General features: G+C 38.6%; 1 protein-coding gene across 24 annotated transcripts in view; it reads right to left on the bottom strand.

Annotated features, from left to right (window-relative positions):
• The window catches only part of SUGCT (succinyl-CoA:glutarate-CoA transferase), a 749,104-nt gene that overhangs the window by 464,844 nt on the left and 266,993 nt on the right, over window positions 1-17,267 (bottom strand). For 18 of the 24 annotated variants that reach the window (XR_011538973.1, XR_011538970.1, XR_011538972.1 and 15 more), the window contains 2 exons: window positions 6,635-6,706; window positions 146-243 (listed from right to left, as the gene is read on the bottom strand). Coding sequence is in view for 19 of the 24 variants with exons in the window: in XM_070615473.1 (XP_070471574.1) it covers window positions 146-243; window positions 6,635-6,706 (170 nt within the window). In the remaining 5 variants the exon portion in view is untranslated. The remainder of the gene's footprint in view (window positions 1-145; window positions 244-6,634; window positions 6,707-17,267) is intronic. The other 6 variants (XR_011538974.1, XM_070615479.1, XM_070615467.1 and 3 more) reach the window with 1 other exon arrangement.

Raw genomic sequence — 17,267 nt, 5'->3', positions numbered from 1 at the left:
ACCTTAAACTTATACACTGTTACATGTCAAATTTACTCAACAACAAAAAATGCTAATAAAGATATCTTTCCACTAGTCAATTTTGTGAAATGGAAGAGAATTACATATTAATCCTTAAATGTACAAATAGTAGATCCAAGCTTACCGGGCAGATAGTATTTTAATAAGCTCTTTTCTATTCTGTACCCGAAGGTGGTTAGTTTTATACTTGGAGTCATCAATCAGTTCAGGCAAATTCAAGATCTAAAAGGGAAAAAGAATTTTGAAGTATAATTCACATGTTTTTCACATACCCGCCTGTGGGTGCCAGATCAGGGCCCACCACTCCCTCCCCAAGACCATTCCTTGCTGGTCTTTATACTTCAAAACAAAGGGATATAGAGGAAAGGATCATGCAATTAGGATGGGTCATGCTGGTGACTGGGTTTGTTATTTCTAAGAAGTTTTTACTGCATTTAAGCATGTGCCTACATGTGTAAGCACAGAAAAGAGTTATCAGACCCCCATAGTAAGTCTTGTCCTCCTACATAAGAGTATAGGGAAAGAGTTCTCAGATTCTCACAATAAGTCTTACCGAGAGGGCGAAGGGAGAGGACTATAAAATCGGCTAAAACTGACCTAATTCTGAGAACCAATATCAGAAGTGCATGTCTGCACTTATATGAAGGCCATAATCAACAGATATCTTGTGGGTATATTCACTTATTTGTTCCACATGTAAATAAAATAATATTGTCCGTCCCAGTAGTCTTATTCAGGATGTTGTACAAAGTGTTAAAACAAAGGGAAAGCATGTACATTTGCCCCAAATGCTCACCATTATAACCATGTCAAATTAAAAGATATTCTTCCTATAGAAGTGTCACTATTTTTCTTTAGTATCTCTCCCTAAAGGAATAACAAATAGAAATGCTTTTATATACTTCCTCTTTTGCTCCTCCTCAATAAAGGGAAAATCTATCCTGCAAGTCCCTTTGGACATCGTGCAATTTTAACAAGACCATAATGAAAGTACCAAGTGGATTTGGAATGGAAAAGAAGTTTTAAAAAGAATGTGTGGAGGCAGTGTTTGGCAGTTGTGTTGGAAAGTCAGAAGGAGCATTTATGGGCTGGGGGCAGGCCATGTGGCCTACAGAAAGCTTCACTACCTCTACTAATGTATTTGCTTTAAATATAAACATTTAATGGTTTCATTTGTTTCCCACAGTTTAAACAAAATCAACCCATTAATCATCTTAGAAAGAAGAGAGAAGTGAAGAAGGTCCCCAGAGTAAAGAGAGCATCTCAGTGGTGTGATTTCTCTCTCACATGTTTCACTTATTCATTTCCTTTTGGAATAAGAAAGATAGCATTACTCTCCCAGATTTCAAAAAGTGACACCACATACAGTGCCATTTCTAAAAACCTCCCTGTCACCACACCTGATCCCAAAATTGGCCTCAAGGCTTGTCTAGGAATCAAAACCCCCCTCCCTCCCTAAGAGTGAATAAGTCATTTCAAGAAAAAGCAAGTGCCTTCACTAAATCCCAGATTAAATGTACAAATCTGGCCTCACCCCGAATATACTGCAAGCTACATAAAAAATCCTCAGTGACTGCACTCAGTGGTGACTGGAACGCCCTCCTGTGTCCTTCTCTGAATCTGACGTCTTGGATCTCTTTTTCTCTTTGAGAGTTGGTGTAAAACAGTGGGTCAAAGTAATTATCCTTCTGTTTTCAGCCAGGCCGACATTCACAGTGTCTGTAGAGAGACTGCTTCAAATGTCAGGATTATAACCACTCTTTAGGTGCTTGAAAAAGAGTGTTGCCCAGGACAAAGGGAAACGATGTCAGTGAATGTGCTTCACATATTAAGCACTAAATAAATGTGAAGTATTCCAACTAGGTACTATTTCCCCCAAAAGAAATAATAAGCCATGTGTTTGTTCAACAAAGAGGATAGGAAAGAGGGAGGAAAGAATATCTACCTAACCTTCATTTCTGAAGGATATTTCTACCGGATATCAAACTCTAGGTTGACAGTTCTTTCCTGTCAGCCCTTTAAACAGGTTATGCCACTTTGCTCTGGGCTCTGCAGATTCCGACAAGAAATTTGCAGACAACTGAGTCAGTGTGCCCCCATCACTTTTTCTCTGGGTGCTTTCAAAATTTTTTCTTGGTCTTTAGTTTTCAGCAGTAAAGTTTTGATGTGTCTGACCATGGGTTTATTTGGGATTATCCTACATGGAGTTTACTGAAATTTTTAAATCTGTAGGTTATCTTTCACCAAATTTGGGAAGTTTTCAGCCATTATTTCTTCAAGTATTTTTTATCAGGTACTCTTTCTCCTCTCCTTCTGAGATTACAATTACATAAATTTTAGACTTTTTGTTACTGACACATAGGTCCCTGAAGATCTGTTCTTAATTCTTTTATTTTGGGGAAGGGGACTTTTTTTCTCTCTCTCTTGTTCAGACTGAATAATTTCCATTGATCTATCTTCAAGCTCCTTGACTCTTTCCTGTGGCATCTCTTTTGTGCTATTGAGCTCATCCAGTGAGGTATTTTTGTATTTGGTTGTTGTAGTTTTCTGTTCTAAAATTTCCATTTGGTTCTTCTTCATCTCTTCTATTTCTTTGACATTTCTACTTTTCCATTTATTTCAACAGTGTCTGTGATGCTTGTTTGAGCATTTTTATAATAGCTGTTTTAAGGTCTTTGTGAGTTAATTCCAACATCTGTGCCATCTCTGCTTTGGCATTCATTGATTGTCTTTCCTCATGCAAGTTCTAGTTCTTCATAAGATGAGTAATTTTGGATTATATCCTAGACATTTTGAATATTATGTTATGAACCTCTGGGTCTTGTTTAAATCCTACAGAAAATTGTTGTTATTGTGTTTAGCAAGCAATTGACCTGGTTAGGTCCAGGCTGGAAGTCCCAACCCATGTTAGGTGTGCTTTGGTTCTGGTGTTGGTTCAGTTTCCAAAGCTTTTGTGGTACTTTTCAAACCTGTCCCACACATGCCACATTTAATGGTCATGCTGCAACTTGGACAGTTGTCTATTTGTTCATTCAGTTCTTAGCATCTTTGGTGTGTTGATTAGGATCAGATCAGTGGATGTGCAGCTCAGGGATGAGCACAGGAGTTCACAAACAACTTCAAGGATCACTTTTCAAGCTCTTCCCTCTCTGCAATGTCTTTCTAGTTCCCTGGGGCTCTGCTTTAGTTACTCCACTCCCAAGCTCAGTTTCAGGGCAGAGGCCAAGCAGTTGGAGGACAGAGAAAAAAGCAACAAGGATTCACCCCTCTCTTTTGGGATCACGGCTCAGAGAGAAAGAGCAAAGTTCCCCTTTTTTAGAATCTTGGCCCCTGCTCATCTGCTGCTATCATTACAGATTTTGGGGGCATTAGGGCATGAGCAAATGGAGAGGAGGAAAAAACAGAGGATTTCCACACTATCTCTGACATTAGAGCCACTTTCATGCTCCTCGTGCCAGAAATGAGGGAATCTCCTGGAGCTCAGCTCTGTTTCCTGGTGCTCACTTACAGGTTTCAGGCTCCATTGTGTTCATATAGAGGAATAATTGGAGGGGATAACTGGCAAACTTACTGCCAGTTTAGAGGTACTTCAAATTCTGGTGTTCTTCCTCAATTCTCCTGCTACGACTTACTTTTCAGAGTCCTCTTATAGATGCTCTGTGCATCCTGCCCAGGTTTTGTCATTGTGTTCAGTGGAAGAGACAGGAAGTGTGCTTACTCCATCCCACCCAGAAACAGAATCTCCACACCTAATTTCTATAAAGGCCATTTATTAAGGTCATACATGAGGCGGGACTGTACTGAGTATTTTTCTTATCTAATCTAACTCTTACAAAGCCCCAAAAGTTATATATTAGTGGAGTTATGTATTATAATCTTCATTTTATCATGAGGACACAGATGCATGGCAAAGATTAAGTACCTTGTCAAAGGTCACCTGACTAGTTTCAAGACTCACAATATGCCTTAGAATTATGCTATAATGTCCTCAGACCACCTGCTCCAAAATCAACTACAACGCTTATTACAATTGAAGTTTCCCATGCCCCACTTTAGATACACTAAGTCAAAATTTTGGGGAATGGGGCTCAAGGAGATTTCCCATGCATGCTAAAGTTGAGAACCAATGCATATTGCCTCCAATAAAAGAAACTTTCAGTCAAATGACTTTTAAAAGTATGTCAATGTACTTCAAATAGGAATACCCATTAGTGTGGGCATCAATCAGCTCAAAATAGCTTACATATGCTCATGTTCCCTACTCTTCTGTATCACGTTAAGGGACATAAAATAGGATTTGTTTTAAGCCAAAGGTTCCCTTTATATGCAGGAAGATTTTCTGAACCCCAAGCCTTGAACCCAAAGCTCTTGACTCACTCTAATCCCCGACAATAAGCATTGTCCCTAATAGGAGCCCTCCCCAAGAAGCATTAATCCAACAATATAACAAAGTCTATTTCGGAAAGAGATTAGGCCTAAGTAAATTCTACTCATTCGTCACAGGCAATACTGCCACATTTCTCCTCAGGAGGCAGAGTTGCCCTCTCTGTCATGATGGACCTTACTTGGCAAAAGAACAATTTCGATGCCCTCACTGTCAAAAACTAGGGACCTCATCCTCTATAAGACTAGTTTCAGTGACAAGCTCCTCTGTAATAGACAAATCTATTTTCTACTTGGAAGAAACTCACTGCTGTATGTATGAGACGGGGGAGAAACTTGCACCTAAATAAGGAAACATTATTTTTCTTAGGTGAGAAGATTTCTAGGACAAGTCTATATGTAAGGATATAATTATGAAGGCTGAAAAGTCAATCAGATTGCAATGTTTGCTCAAGATGCCTAGTAAATGATGTAAATAACATTAAAATCCTATACACATAAAACTTTTCTTCTGAGGATTTCAAAGGGCTTTATAGACATTATCTTAATGGCTCATAACAAGGATTATCATTCCTAATTCACAGATGGAAAACACAAGGTCAACTACGTCATTCTCCAAGGCCCTCTGAGTCTCCTTTTTAAAATGTGTCAGAACACACCATAACAATAAGTCATATTTTAGCACTAAAACTTACAGCAAATATTCTGCTTTGAAATAAGTTTTTTTCAAAAATGTTCTTATGGATATTTATGAGGAAGTTCAAAAGTTTCAAATTGATCAGCAGTAATGAATCAAAAATAAAAAGAATTCAGTACAGTTATTTTCAACAATGAAGAATATGTCAACCAGTAATTTCTCCCCGCCCCCACGCCCAACTTCTTTTTGGAGACAGAAAACTCCAAAACATATGGCCCAGAAAGAAAATCTGTACTCATTTATGGCAATGAACTGGCTTTTACATCTCTGTAGCTCAAGTAGGCAAATGACTTCACAGGCAAGGGCTTCCGTATGTTTCATATTTTTAACGTTGACCGTTCATAATAAAGATTCTTTGATCCCAGATCAAATGTTTGAATCAATTTCTCTACACTTACTCAGAGTCGCCATTCTAAAAGCTCCCCTCCGTCCCACCTCAGATGTTCCAGCCCTTCCTGCAATCAGAACCATCTCCATTTGTCACCTTCTCTGTGGGACTTCCCACTCCTTTGCTGTGGTTTTTAGCTCTGCTCGTTAACCTCTCATTCAAAAGAGGCACAGTAATAAATAATTTTTGTACATAATAAGTTAACTGCAATAAATAAGGTTCCTCTCAGGAATTCACAGGCATCTTTAATAAAACTGAAAGCTCGGGGTACTATGGTTAGTACAAAAAAAATGAACGCCTCCCAATTAGAAAAAAATCCCCAGCAGGTGAGGCCTTTTCCTTACATGCAAGAAAAATAAAAATAAAAACTTAAATATATTTTTTAAAAACTAGATTATATTCCTGAGATTAGAAATGGAAAAAGTTAACTGAAACTTAAAGCCTCAAATAAAAACAAAAGGTCAAAAGTCTACATAAATAGTAAAAACATCAATTAAAAAAATATCAAAGCCATGCTAAAAATTTAGAATATCTTTAACATAAATTATTTTTAAATTATTCCAAGGCCTTTGTTTAAGGCCTTGTTGAGTAGCAACATTTTTAATATAAACTTAATTGCTAAAACCTTAAAACATGGATTTTGCAGAAATGTACTCATTAAACAAAGACTAATTTGAAAAAGAAAAAATTCAATTTCCTAGTGGTAAATACAAAAAATTTAGTAGTAAAGTAACTATATTTGAGCCTAATTGGATCTCATCTTGTTAAAAAAGAAAGAAAGAGAGAAAGAGAAAAAGAAAAGAAAGGAAAAGAAAAGAAAAATCATCCTAGTGTTAAAAATCCCTTTAAAATGAATTTTTTTCTTGCCCTTTTTGTTTGGACTGGTAATTTAGGCCACTATGATTCTTCATTTCAAAATATAGCCAGATATCTCGATTAAAAAAAATACAGTCAGAGTGCCAATTCAGACCCTGTCTTAGTATCTGTAAGTAGGAAAATGGCATACTTTTAGGTACTAAACACAGGGGATCTTAAGTTGGTTATAGACTTAGCAACATTGTTCTAAACAAAGTTGAACTTTCCTAGCTTTGTACAAAATAAATTGTTGCATATAGCATTCACCCATCCCAATGATTACAGATTACCTTGCACACGGTAGCAAACTGTTGGTTATTTCCTGCTCCAACTACAAGATATCCATCCTTGGTTTTAAAAGCCTAAAATAAATAAATACATACATAAATATATAATTTTATACACTGAGAATACCTCAAAGGCTGTGGATTTAATTTCTAGAATTTCTATACAGAAAGCTTGCTCTAAAGCTATGTTATTAATTAAATCAATATCAACTAATTAGTATGTTTTTCTCTTTTATTTGCATACTTGATTGCATTTGGGATTTTCAAAGCATTTTCTGGCTCTTCCACTAACTGTTATAACATGGAGGTGGGGGTGACGTAGAAAAATAAAGAAAATACTAGAGTTTCATTATAACTCATAACATGAAATTCTATTTTCATTATAGTATGGATTAATGTTGGATTTTCCCCAAGTTTTGTGTTTTGTTTCCATGTTTCCTTGTAAGGCAAAGAGCAAGAGGTTACATTATTTTCTACAAAGTGTAAGAATAGATGGAAGGAAGGAGGAAAAGAAGGAAGGAAGGAAGAAAGGGAGGGACGGAAGGAGGGAGGAAGGAGAGGGAGATACAAGGGGGGCAGGAGGAAGGAAGGAAGGAAAGAAGGAAGGAGAGGGAGAGATGAAGGGAGGGCGGGAGGATGAGTGACTGACGGAGCTACATTTCATCTTTAAAGATCTCAGAGGTAAACTTTGGGGCAATTTTCACTTTTTAGTATGTGAAAATTGACACATCTGGGTCTCTGGACCCCATGGGTCTTTATGTACCTGAAAATGTCTGCTCCTTTTAGGAGACACATTCATTTGGGCAGCTACAGACACATAAGTAATTGATACTCCCACCTCCCACAGTCCTAGACCCTCTGGAGAACTTTTTAGCACTTCCTTCTCCACATTTGATCACACTGCTGGTCGGAGGAACCAAACTTCACTTTCCTGAAGTAAATGAATTCCTTTAGTTTCCTTCCTTTCTATGTAAGAATTGCTCTATATCTGCACCTACTTTTTCTTCACTTACTCCTGCATCTGGGAAAGATGGCTTCTGTCTTCCTTGGCAGGGCTTACTCCCATACTGCTCTTGGTCTACTTTCACACATATCCTTCAACCCTGCTCAATCAGCTTTAATCTCTTCCTTTCTATGGATCTTTTTCTTCTGCCTATGTATAGGATCATGCCTACACTAAAAATATTAACAGCAATCCTGACACCCCTTTCAAGCTATCTTGACATGTTCTTCCTTCTCCCCATCTCTAAATGATTTGAGTGCCACCTGCCTATATTTCTTCACCAACCACCACATTTCAGTGCCCTCTGTCATTAGGATTCTTATCCTTTCACTACACTGAAACTATTCTGTCTGGACCCCTCTGTATTATTTGGTAACCATCCCATCCTTCAGGAACCTCTCAGCTTCTAGGCTTTGTCTGAGTTCATCTCCAATCTTGCCGCCCTATTTTCCACATGCCCCTTTTGAAAGATTATCTTCTCCCCAGCCTTCAGCATTCCTTACTTAGTATTTAGTCTTTTACTTCACTTGCTTCTCATGGTAGCCACTAGCCGCAGGTGGCTATTAAATTTTAATAAAATAAAATCAAATTAGCCATTCACAAAAGCCTACACATTGGTATTCCATTTATATGAAATGTTCAAAATAGGCAAATCCATGGAGACAGAAAGATTAGTAGCTGCCTAGGGCTGAGGAAGTTGGGGAAATTTGGGGAGTGACTACTAACGAGTACTGGCTTTCTTGTTGGGGTGATGAAAATGTTCTAAAACCAATTGTGGTAATGGCTGCACAACTCTGTGAGTACACTGAAAACCATTGAATTGTACACTTTAAATGGGTGAATTATATGGCATGTGAGTTATATCTTAATAAAGCTTTTACTAAGAAAAATTAAATTAACAGTTCAATTCCACAGACACACTAGCTACATGTCAAGCATTTGATAGCCACACATGGCTAGCGGCTGCAGTATTAGCACAAACAGAGAAGATTTCATTCGTCACAGAAAGTTCTGTTGCACAGTGCTGGTAGACTGGAGAGGGCAGATTGTATTTTTCCCTTTATTCTTCCTACGAGGCCTAACATGATATATGAAGAATGTTAGACAATTAATAAATGGGTATAAAATGTTAATGAATCTCAGGTGATTACTTCCACTTAATAAAATTGTGGCTAAAATGGATCTCAAGGAAAAAATTATAACAGGGTTTTATTCCATTTACATTTTTGCTTGATTTGGTAATAAATTCTATTAAGAAGATATCACGTGAACTATTTTAAACATTTATTTTCCCTTGTCCACAGGACAAAAGCAAAGTTAGTGTTGTACATAATGCATTAGTGTTTCTCAAACTACAGAAAGAGAATCTGCAACAAAGCTGTGAATGAGGGACGTAGGATTTTGAGCAGAGATGCCTCAACAAACCATCGATGACTACGAAGGTACGCAGGTTGTTTGCTTGCTTTTTTGCAGAGAAAAGGTGAGTAAGGGAGTGGATAAGTAATGTGAAGTAACAATGTGTATTGTGAAGTATAACATAAAGTAAGGTTTTCCAAATTTTGGATCAGTGACATGTTCAACAAGTTTCCATTTTTGGTGGTGCTCATTTCCTTTTAATTAATGAAGAAATGGCTTTCTTCCTTAAGCCTGAACCGTACCATGAAATACATCTTTACAGATATACAATTTTTTTAATTTTAAGCAGAGATAACTAGTTAACAATCATATGAAAGTGAAGACTGAATAGCAGCTGAGTCACCAGAATACAATTAGACTAAAGATCACCAAATAGATTTGTAAGGATGAAGGTAAGATTCCGAGTTCTTTAAAATACTTACTTGTTCCCTGTTATTGTTGCTACAGTGCTTATTTAACAAATATGTTTTATATAAGAACTTTTTTTAAAAAACACTATTGTGCTGAAGACTAAATGTTTACATCCCCCCAAAATGTATATTTTGACATCCTAACCCCAATGTGATGGTATTAGGACCAAGACCACAGCCATCTATGAACCAGGAAGTAGGTTCTGGCCAGACACTGAATCTGCCAACACCTTGATCTTGGAGGTCTCAGCGTTGAGAACTGTGAGAAAGAAATGTTAGCTGTTTAAGCCGCTCAGTCTATGGTATTCTGTCATAGCAGACTGAACGGATATGAAATTGGTACTGAGAAGTGAGATGCTACTGTAATAAATACCTAAAAATGTGTAAGCAGTTTGAGAACTGGGTAATGGGTAGAGGCTGGAAGAGGTCTGAGGTACATGCTAGAAAAAGTCTACATTGCTGTTAATGGACTGCTAAGGAAAATTCTGTTGAGAGCTCAGAAAGAAAAGAGCTGTAGAGAAAGGCTCAACTTTCTCAGAGAATACCTAAATAATCCTAAACAGAATGTTGGCAGAAAAAACGGATGGTAAAGGCCATTTTGATGAGGTCTCAGATAGAAATAAGAAACATGTTATCGGAAACTGGAGGAAAGGCAATCCTTGTTACAAAGTGGCAAAGAACTCGGCTGAATCATATTCATGTGCTAGTGTTTGGTGGAAGGTAGAGCTTGCAAGTGTTGAAACTGGATATTTAGCTGAAGCTATTTCTAAGCAAAATGTTGAAGGTGCGACTTGGCCCCTTTTGACTGCTTATAGTACAACGTGAAAAAAAGAGGAATGACTTAAACACAGAATTGTTAAGCAAAAAGGAAGCAGAAATTAAAGATTTGGAAAATTCTGAGCATATCCATATTGTGAAAAATGAGAAAGCATGGCCAGAAGAAAACACTAAGGGTGTGGCCAAGTGACTGTTTGATAAGAAGATGTCCTTCAAAAGGCAAAGGGATAAATAAACTGTGATATATCCAGACAATGGACTATTACTCAGTGCTAAAAAGAAATGAGCTATCAAGCCATGAAAAGACATGGAGGAACCCTAAAGGCATATTACGAAGTGAAAGAAGCCAATATGAAAAGGCTACATACTGCATGATTACAACCATATAGAAATTCTGGAAAAGGTAAAACTATGGAGACAGTAAAAAGATCAGTGGTTGACAGGGCTTAGGGGAGGGAGGGTTATAAGGCAGAGCACAGAGGAATTTTAGGGCAGTAAAAATACTCTGTATGATACTATAATGGTGGATAAATGGCATTACACATTTGTCTAAACACGTTGAATGGACAACACCAAGCATGAAACCTAATGTAAACTACGGACTTTGGATAATTATAATGTGTCAACATAGGTATATCAATTGTAACAAATGTAACACTCTGGTGGGGGATGTTGATAATAGGGGAGGCTGTGCATGTGTAGGGGGAGGAGGTATGTGGAAAATCTCTGTACCTTCTGTTCAATTTTTTTGTGAACCTAAAACTGCTCTAAAAAATAATTTTTTAAAATAAAAGGAACAGCAGGAAGCATCCTTGCAGTGATGATAATGTTCTGTATCTTGACTACACCAATGTGAATATCCTGGTTGTGACCATTGTACTACAGTTTTGCAAGATGTTATCAATGGAGTAAACTGGGTAAAGGGTGTACAGGCTCTATCTCTATTATTTCTTAAAATACATGTGAGTCTACAATTATCTCAAAAAAATTTTTAAAGTTTAATGTAAAAAAGATGATGATACATTAGACTAGGGCCCTGACAACAGAGATGGAAGAAAACAGTTTCAAGAAATATTTAGCTGGTAAAATCTACCAGAGTTGGTAACGACTTGAAAATGATGGTTGAGATTTGAAGGCTGAGGGAGAGGAAGTCATCATGGATAATGTTTAGGTTTCTGAGGAGCTTCTGTGATACTCCAGTGGAAATTCCAAATGAGTGCAGCTTCGAGACCATATGAAAGTCTAAACTGTAGATAAAACTTGGGAGTCATTTGCTTGTAACATGTAACTGAAGCCATCACATAGGTGAAGTCATCTAGGAAGAGAGTTCAGACTGTAGAGCAGGGGAAAAGAAGGAGCCAAGGGATGAGTCTGAAGGCCACCTCCCTCTGAAGTCCAGGCAGAAGAGGAGTTAGCCAGAGACTAAGAGGAGGACTGAAGAATGCCCACATGGTGGTCCCTCTAATACTACCTCAGTAAACACTGCTCTTGGCTCATGATGTGGACAGAATGCAGTTTGAAGTGGATCAGGACTGAGTAACAGTTGGAGAGCTGGAGAGAGTATATGCAAACATCTGTTGGAGAAGTTTGGCTGTGAAGGAGAGGAATAAGCAAAGGACTGAGAACACAGGAGGAGCAGGAACGCAGATGCAGCTCCCCACGTTGGTGTGATGGTGGGAAGCCGAGGAAATTCCCACTGGATGCTTCTATTTTCTTGTGAAATAAGGGGTGAGGTCATCAACTGAGAGTAGAGTTGGGCAATATGAGACTAGAAGACTGAAAAGAGTGGAGAAGGTCTGATGTATCATTGAAGAGAGTGGCACAGCAGAGTGACCAGATAAACATAACTGTAACGCTGAAGTGGGGAGAGCCCAGTTGAAGGATATTCTCCATCAACTCTCAGTTACAGCCATAGAATAAATGGATTCACCAGGCTTTTGTCAAATGGCTATGACAAAAAGATACAGGTGTAGGAAAATTAAAAAACTAGCCAGAATGTTATCGAGAGATGAGCCATGGACCATCTGGATACGGAAGAAGGTGGTGCAGATAGGAGGAGGTTACAGACAGGGCAAAGGGAGAGGTGTCAGAGGATAAGGGATCCTGATGAAGTCAAAGAACAGCCACAAGGGAAACAGATAAACCTCAAGGGCGGAAGAACAGCAGACTATGAATGGTCAGAAAGCAAAATACTTCATTCAGTGATTATTGAAGTGAAGCAGTTTCAGTGTGAGGTAAGAGCCACAGTGTAAGCTGCATAACATACTTGCTGATAAGAGGTAGGGACTCAATGAATAAATCTAATTATTATTAAATAATTACTAATATACATAAATGGAGCTCCCTAGGGCCTTCTAAGCCCTTAGATCCTGACTCCTGGGCCCTCATCTATTCTGTAAACCACTCGTCTCTCTCTCCTCTTCCATTCCCATGGTTGCCTCATTCTCCATGCCAGGCAAGATAAGTGACAATATGCCACGCATGGATACCACTAGCAGGCTTTCCATTACAGGGAGAACTGAAATCACAAGCACTGAATCTGGCTGCAAACATTCATAGCTGGGATGTTTCTCTTATAAGGAATTCAAGCCTCAGGAGGAAATAAATTACTTCTGCATGAAATGATGGGGGAGAGGGCAGCAGGGGCAACTGTCTTTGGTTTTAAAAGGACAGGGCAAAAACCAATACTTTCCTCATAGGAGACCAGGTTTTACTATTTCTGGGGAAAGAAATGCTTCTTACTGTGAGGTGTGCTTATTCAAGGATGACAAGTTTCACTGATGGGGAGATCATGCAGAAATCACACGGTTTTCTTTGCATTCTAGTCATGATAAACCTCGTCTCTTGGAGAGGAAGGTATTTCTCAGTCTGAGAAAATATTGATGGGTCAAGTGATTAGATGTCCCATGGAAAGTGCACTCAACTTATGAGCAAATTGGGACACATGTAAAAACGAGAGAGCATGGGGCTTCAGAGTTTAGTTCCTCTGGTTAGAGCAGTTTCAGATGTTAAATGTGACCACAGCTGACAGACTGGGGGGTGGAGATGTAAGATACAAGAGTAGAGGATATCGAGAAGATGTGAAGGCAGAGAAATAAGAGGGTCGTTCTGGAATTCCCATTGTTCTTGGAAGTTTCTATTGCTTCCCAGATACTCTGCTTTCTGAGCTTCCAGCCATGCTAACCTGGCTTGAAAATGTCCTAATTATTGAGATAAAACCAAAGAAGGACTTCTAGAAGTTCTGCATCAACTTTATATATCAGATGATCAAATAAAAAAGAGGAAAAAAGTAAAACTGGAACTTCCTGTGTCACCCTCTTAAGCTACCATATTGATGCGTCATTATTTTCTCTGGTCTAAATAAAGTCCACACAACTGGTAGTGCGTCTACTTCAAAAACAAGAGCACAGACTTGAAGCTCTCCTAGAGCTACTTTATTTTTAACAAGATTTTCTTCCACAAAAGGTAACCATTGCTAAATGACTTAATCGTCCACTGGAAAAAGACATTCCATGAAGTTTAACTCACGGCCATGAGAATGTTTTCTGGAATGTCAAGCAGTTATGACTTTGAGTCCGTGCTAGTACAGCATGACAAATATAGAGCACTATTTCCTATCACTAACAGTTCAGTTCACCTTATGGTGCTGGAGCTGGCTGAACCAGATGGCAATAAGGCACAGACTGCTTACAACTCAAGAACAGTGTCATCCATGGGATAGAACTGTGCAACAGTGGTAAAGGAGCCCAGTTGTCTCTAATTGCATCCACTACTTATTTGGCTTTATCTGTACATTTTTCATAGGTCAAAAGCCATTTTTGAGGACCCATTTCTAAATATGATCCCTTGCTTTGAATTCTAGAATAGGCTTGAAAGCAATATTATGTACTGATTTCCTGCACCCCAGAGCCAAGCTAATATGGATTTATTGATTCCATAGGAAGTTTGAATGTTCAAAGACATACTTAAGGTTCTTCAAATAACTTAATTTCATTTCAAATCAAACATATCTAGGATTTTCAATCACTCAGTTTCTGATACTGGTATGGAGGCAATGGCAAGGAAGGAAATGGAAACTATCTTAAATTTTTTATATTCTTTGCAAATTGTCAATGGATGTTATTTTCTTATAAAATAAGTCCTTTGTGACGAAGGCCTGCTGTTATTTAAGAAAGCAATCATCACGTATCTTGGACACAAAGAAAAATAGCACTTGGAGTTATTTTTCCTGCAAAGTATGTGACAGAAACTGGTTTTGCTGATCTTGAATTGACTGTATTATAAAGAATCTTAAGCCAGATTATTTGGAATATCCTGCCCAAAACACTTACCACTTAATGGAAGGTAAGCAAAAAGTTCTGGTCAAGAGTCCATACTGATTTTTCAGGAGCACTTCAAGGTGAAACTTTCTTGACTACATTATCATTTTTAAGTGTTCTTCATTTTATCTCAAACATGCTACAACAATCACAGTTGCATCTTAGTTACGTACCATACATGAAAACATCATTCTGACAAAGGGCCTACATTTATTTCAGACTAGTTAAAAGCATTCATAGACCAGAACTTTATTCAAGCTGTCACAACAACATTTTACCTTCAAGCAAAGAATCAGCTAGAAAAGGATATTAACTGTAGTTACAATAAAAATTTTCCAAAGTGGATTACAGAGTGGATCACCAGTAAAGTTTTCCAAATACATCTTAATTCTATCATATCTCAAGATTTATCAGTGACAAAATATACACGGTAAGACTGGGATTAGGGGAAGCCCTGACACATTAGACCTGCCCACCAGGCCTCATAAGGCATTGGGATACAGGCCCAGCTCACAGCAGAATATGGAAGGTTTGAATAAACATGGTTCAGGAAAGCAGTCAGCACGATAAAGTCTAAGAGTAAGGGAAGGGAACAGGGTGCGAACTTTTGATAACATAATTCTCCTAAGTCCTGTAGTAGGCAGTTGGCCCCTGAGATGTACAGGTAGAGGCTGCAAAGTCACAGTTGTAGGAATGAGGCTCGGAGACTTGCCTCCAAATTCCCACATGAGGACCAGTGAAAGCAAGGCAAAGGGTGGAGGGACAGGAACGAGGCAGTTAACTAAATAAGATGCTCAGAGAATATAGGCAAAGGCAGAAGCCCAAGCATTTCAACAAAGGCATATGAAACAATGCAAGTGACCTCTGATGAGCATGGGAGTCTGGCTCCAGATAAGAACAACTGAGAGCCCAACATGTTATAGCCTACCGCAGTTATACTTAGCATCTAGGACAATATCTGGCATAACAGGAGCTTAATACATTTTGTTAAATCAAGGCCAATGTATTAGGGCTGGATCACAGCAAACTAGGCAATTCAGGAAATCTCAGACACTATACAAAAGGCTTGGTGGCAAAACTGGGAAGCATGAAGTAGAAGAGGTGAGGAGTGTCAAGGACCCAAAGATGAGGACCCACTGAGAATGACAAACACACTGAGAATCAATTACCACAAAAAAACTTCCTTCCTTGCAGATGATCACCTAAGTTTAAGGGTGAAGATAAGCTTAAGGGGAGATGAAGAATATAATTCCATTAGGAGTTCCAGATATGCCCTGTAGTTGAAACAATGAGGGACTCAGTCTCTCTAATTAAGTACTTCTCATTCTTCTTACTAAAGTCAAAATTTAGCCCATTCACAAGACAGCCCTCCCATTTTCGGAAGCCATTTTGTTATCTGAAAGATCTCTTCCTTTATCTCCCTAATACTCAGAGCCAAGAGTCTCTTAACACAGTTTCATCACAGTGTTTGGAGGCAAGGGAAGTTGTTATACTTTAGGATGGTAAGGAGAAATCTCCTAGCATCTCGCCATAGTACAAGACCATTAAGGATCCATTCATACTGCTACCACCTCCAACCACCTCCAACCATCATCTTCACCCCAATCCAGTACCCACGGCAGATGTTACCATGTAACTGTGGCACTCTGTCTTGAAGCATACAGGATCAGCTTTAGTATTCTTTCCAGCAAACACTCCAGATAGCTACTACAAAGTAATCGGACATGAACTAGAAATAAAATTTATTTTCTATCCAAATATAAAATGGTTTCCTGTATAGAGGCTTGGAATCTAAAGTATACAGATTCTTTAAATATCTGTGGGCTTGGCCCAAAGACATAGGAAGTACTGATGTCTACTCAGCTTACTCAGTGGAGAACAAGCACTTATGGGAAAGCCCTGCTAGCTGGCAGGAGCAGGTAAAATGTAGTCCTTATGGGATAACCAAGTATCTAAAACAAGTCAACTCCAGGGTCAGAAAAAGCTCAGGAGAAGGCTCCATCTTAAATATTTATAGACATTTCTTATTGAGGAAAGTGAGGAGAAAGGTGGTAGGCTGCAAGCAGCTGGAGGACCTTGATGAGACTGCCATATCCCAGGGTCTGAACTGGTTCTTTAAAGGACTCATTCCTTCTCCTGGGTGACCAAGGACCCAGGAGCCTAACTCAGGCCATCTAACATGCATGTGAGATTAAGGTAGATACCAGAATGAGGAACTGCTAGTATATATTGAGATAGAATTATATTAGAAGCCAGAATCCTTGAAGACTAAAAGATCAATGAATTCTCTCCTTGGAAAACTAATAATCAGAAGGCAAAATTATCAGAGTTGACTATGGACTAATTATTTCTCGTCTCAAGTCTTCATGAATCTGGATACTGAGGCAAGTCTGAATCTGTCACTGGAAGGGTCAGTAGACCCTTGTGTATATGGTTATAAGAAGCAGGGAAAAATGGACCTAGGCTTGTTCAACAGACAGAGTCATGATGAATAGCTAGGGGATTGAGGTCTCAAAATGTACCTCAACAATTTCCATTTCACAAAATACTCACAAGAAAACACAAGATGCAATCTGAATATTATTCTGTACATTCCTGTTTCAATCATTGGTGACCCAAAAGAGTTGAACTCACATGGGCACGTACACCATGACTGAGGTCATGGGAGTGTTATGCAAGATTCTTTTGCTTCAAAATTTAGACCAACTAGG

Source organism: Equus przewalskii, chromosome 4 (assembly GCF_037783145.1).
Source record: "Equus przewalskii isolate Varuska chromosome 4, EquPr2, whole genome shotgun sequence".
In the NCBI taxonomy this organism is placed as follows: Eukaryota; Metazoa; Chordata; class Mammalia; order Perissodactyla; family Equidae; genus Equus; species Equus przewalskii.
Note: the sequence above shows the minus strand (reverse complement) of the source record. Positions and strands in the feature narration are given on the sequence as shown.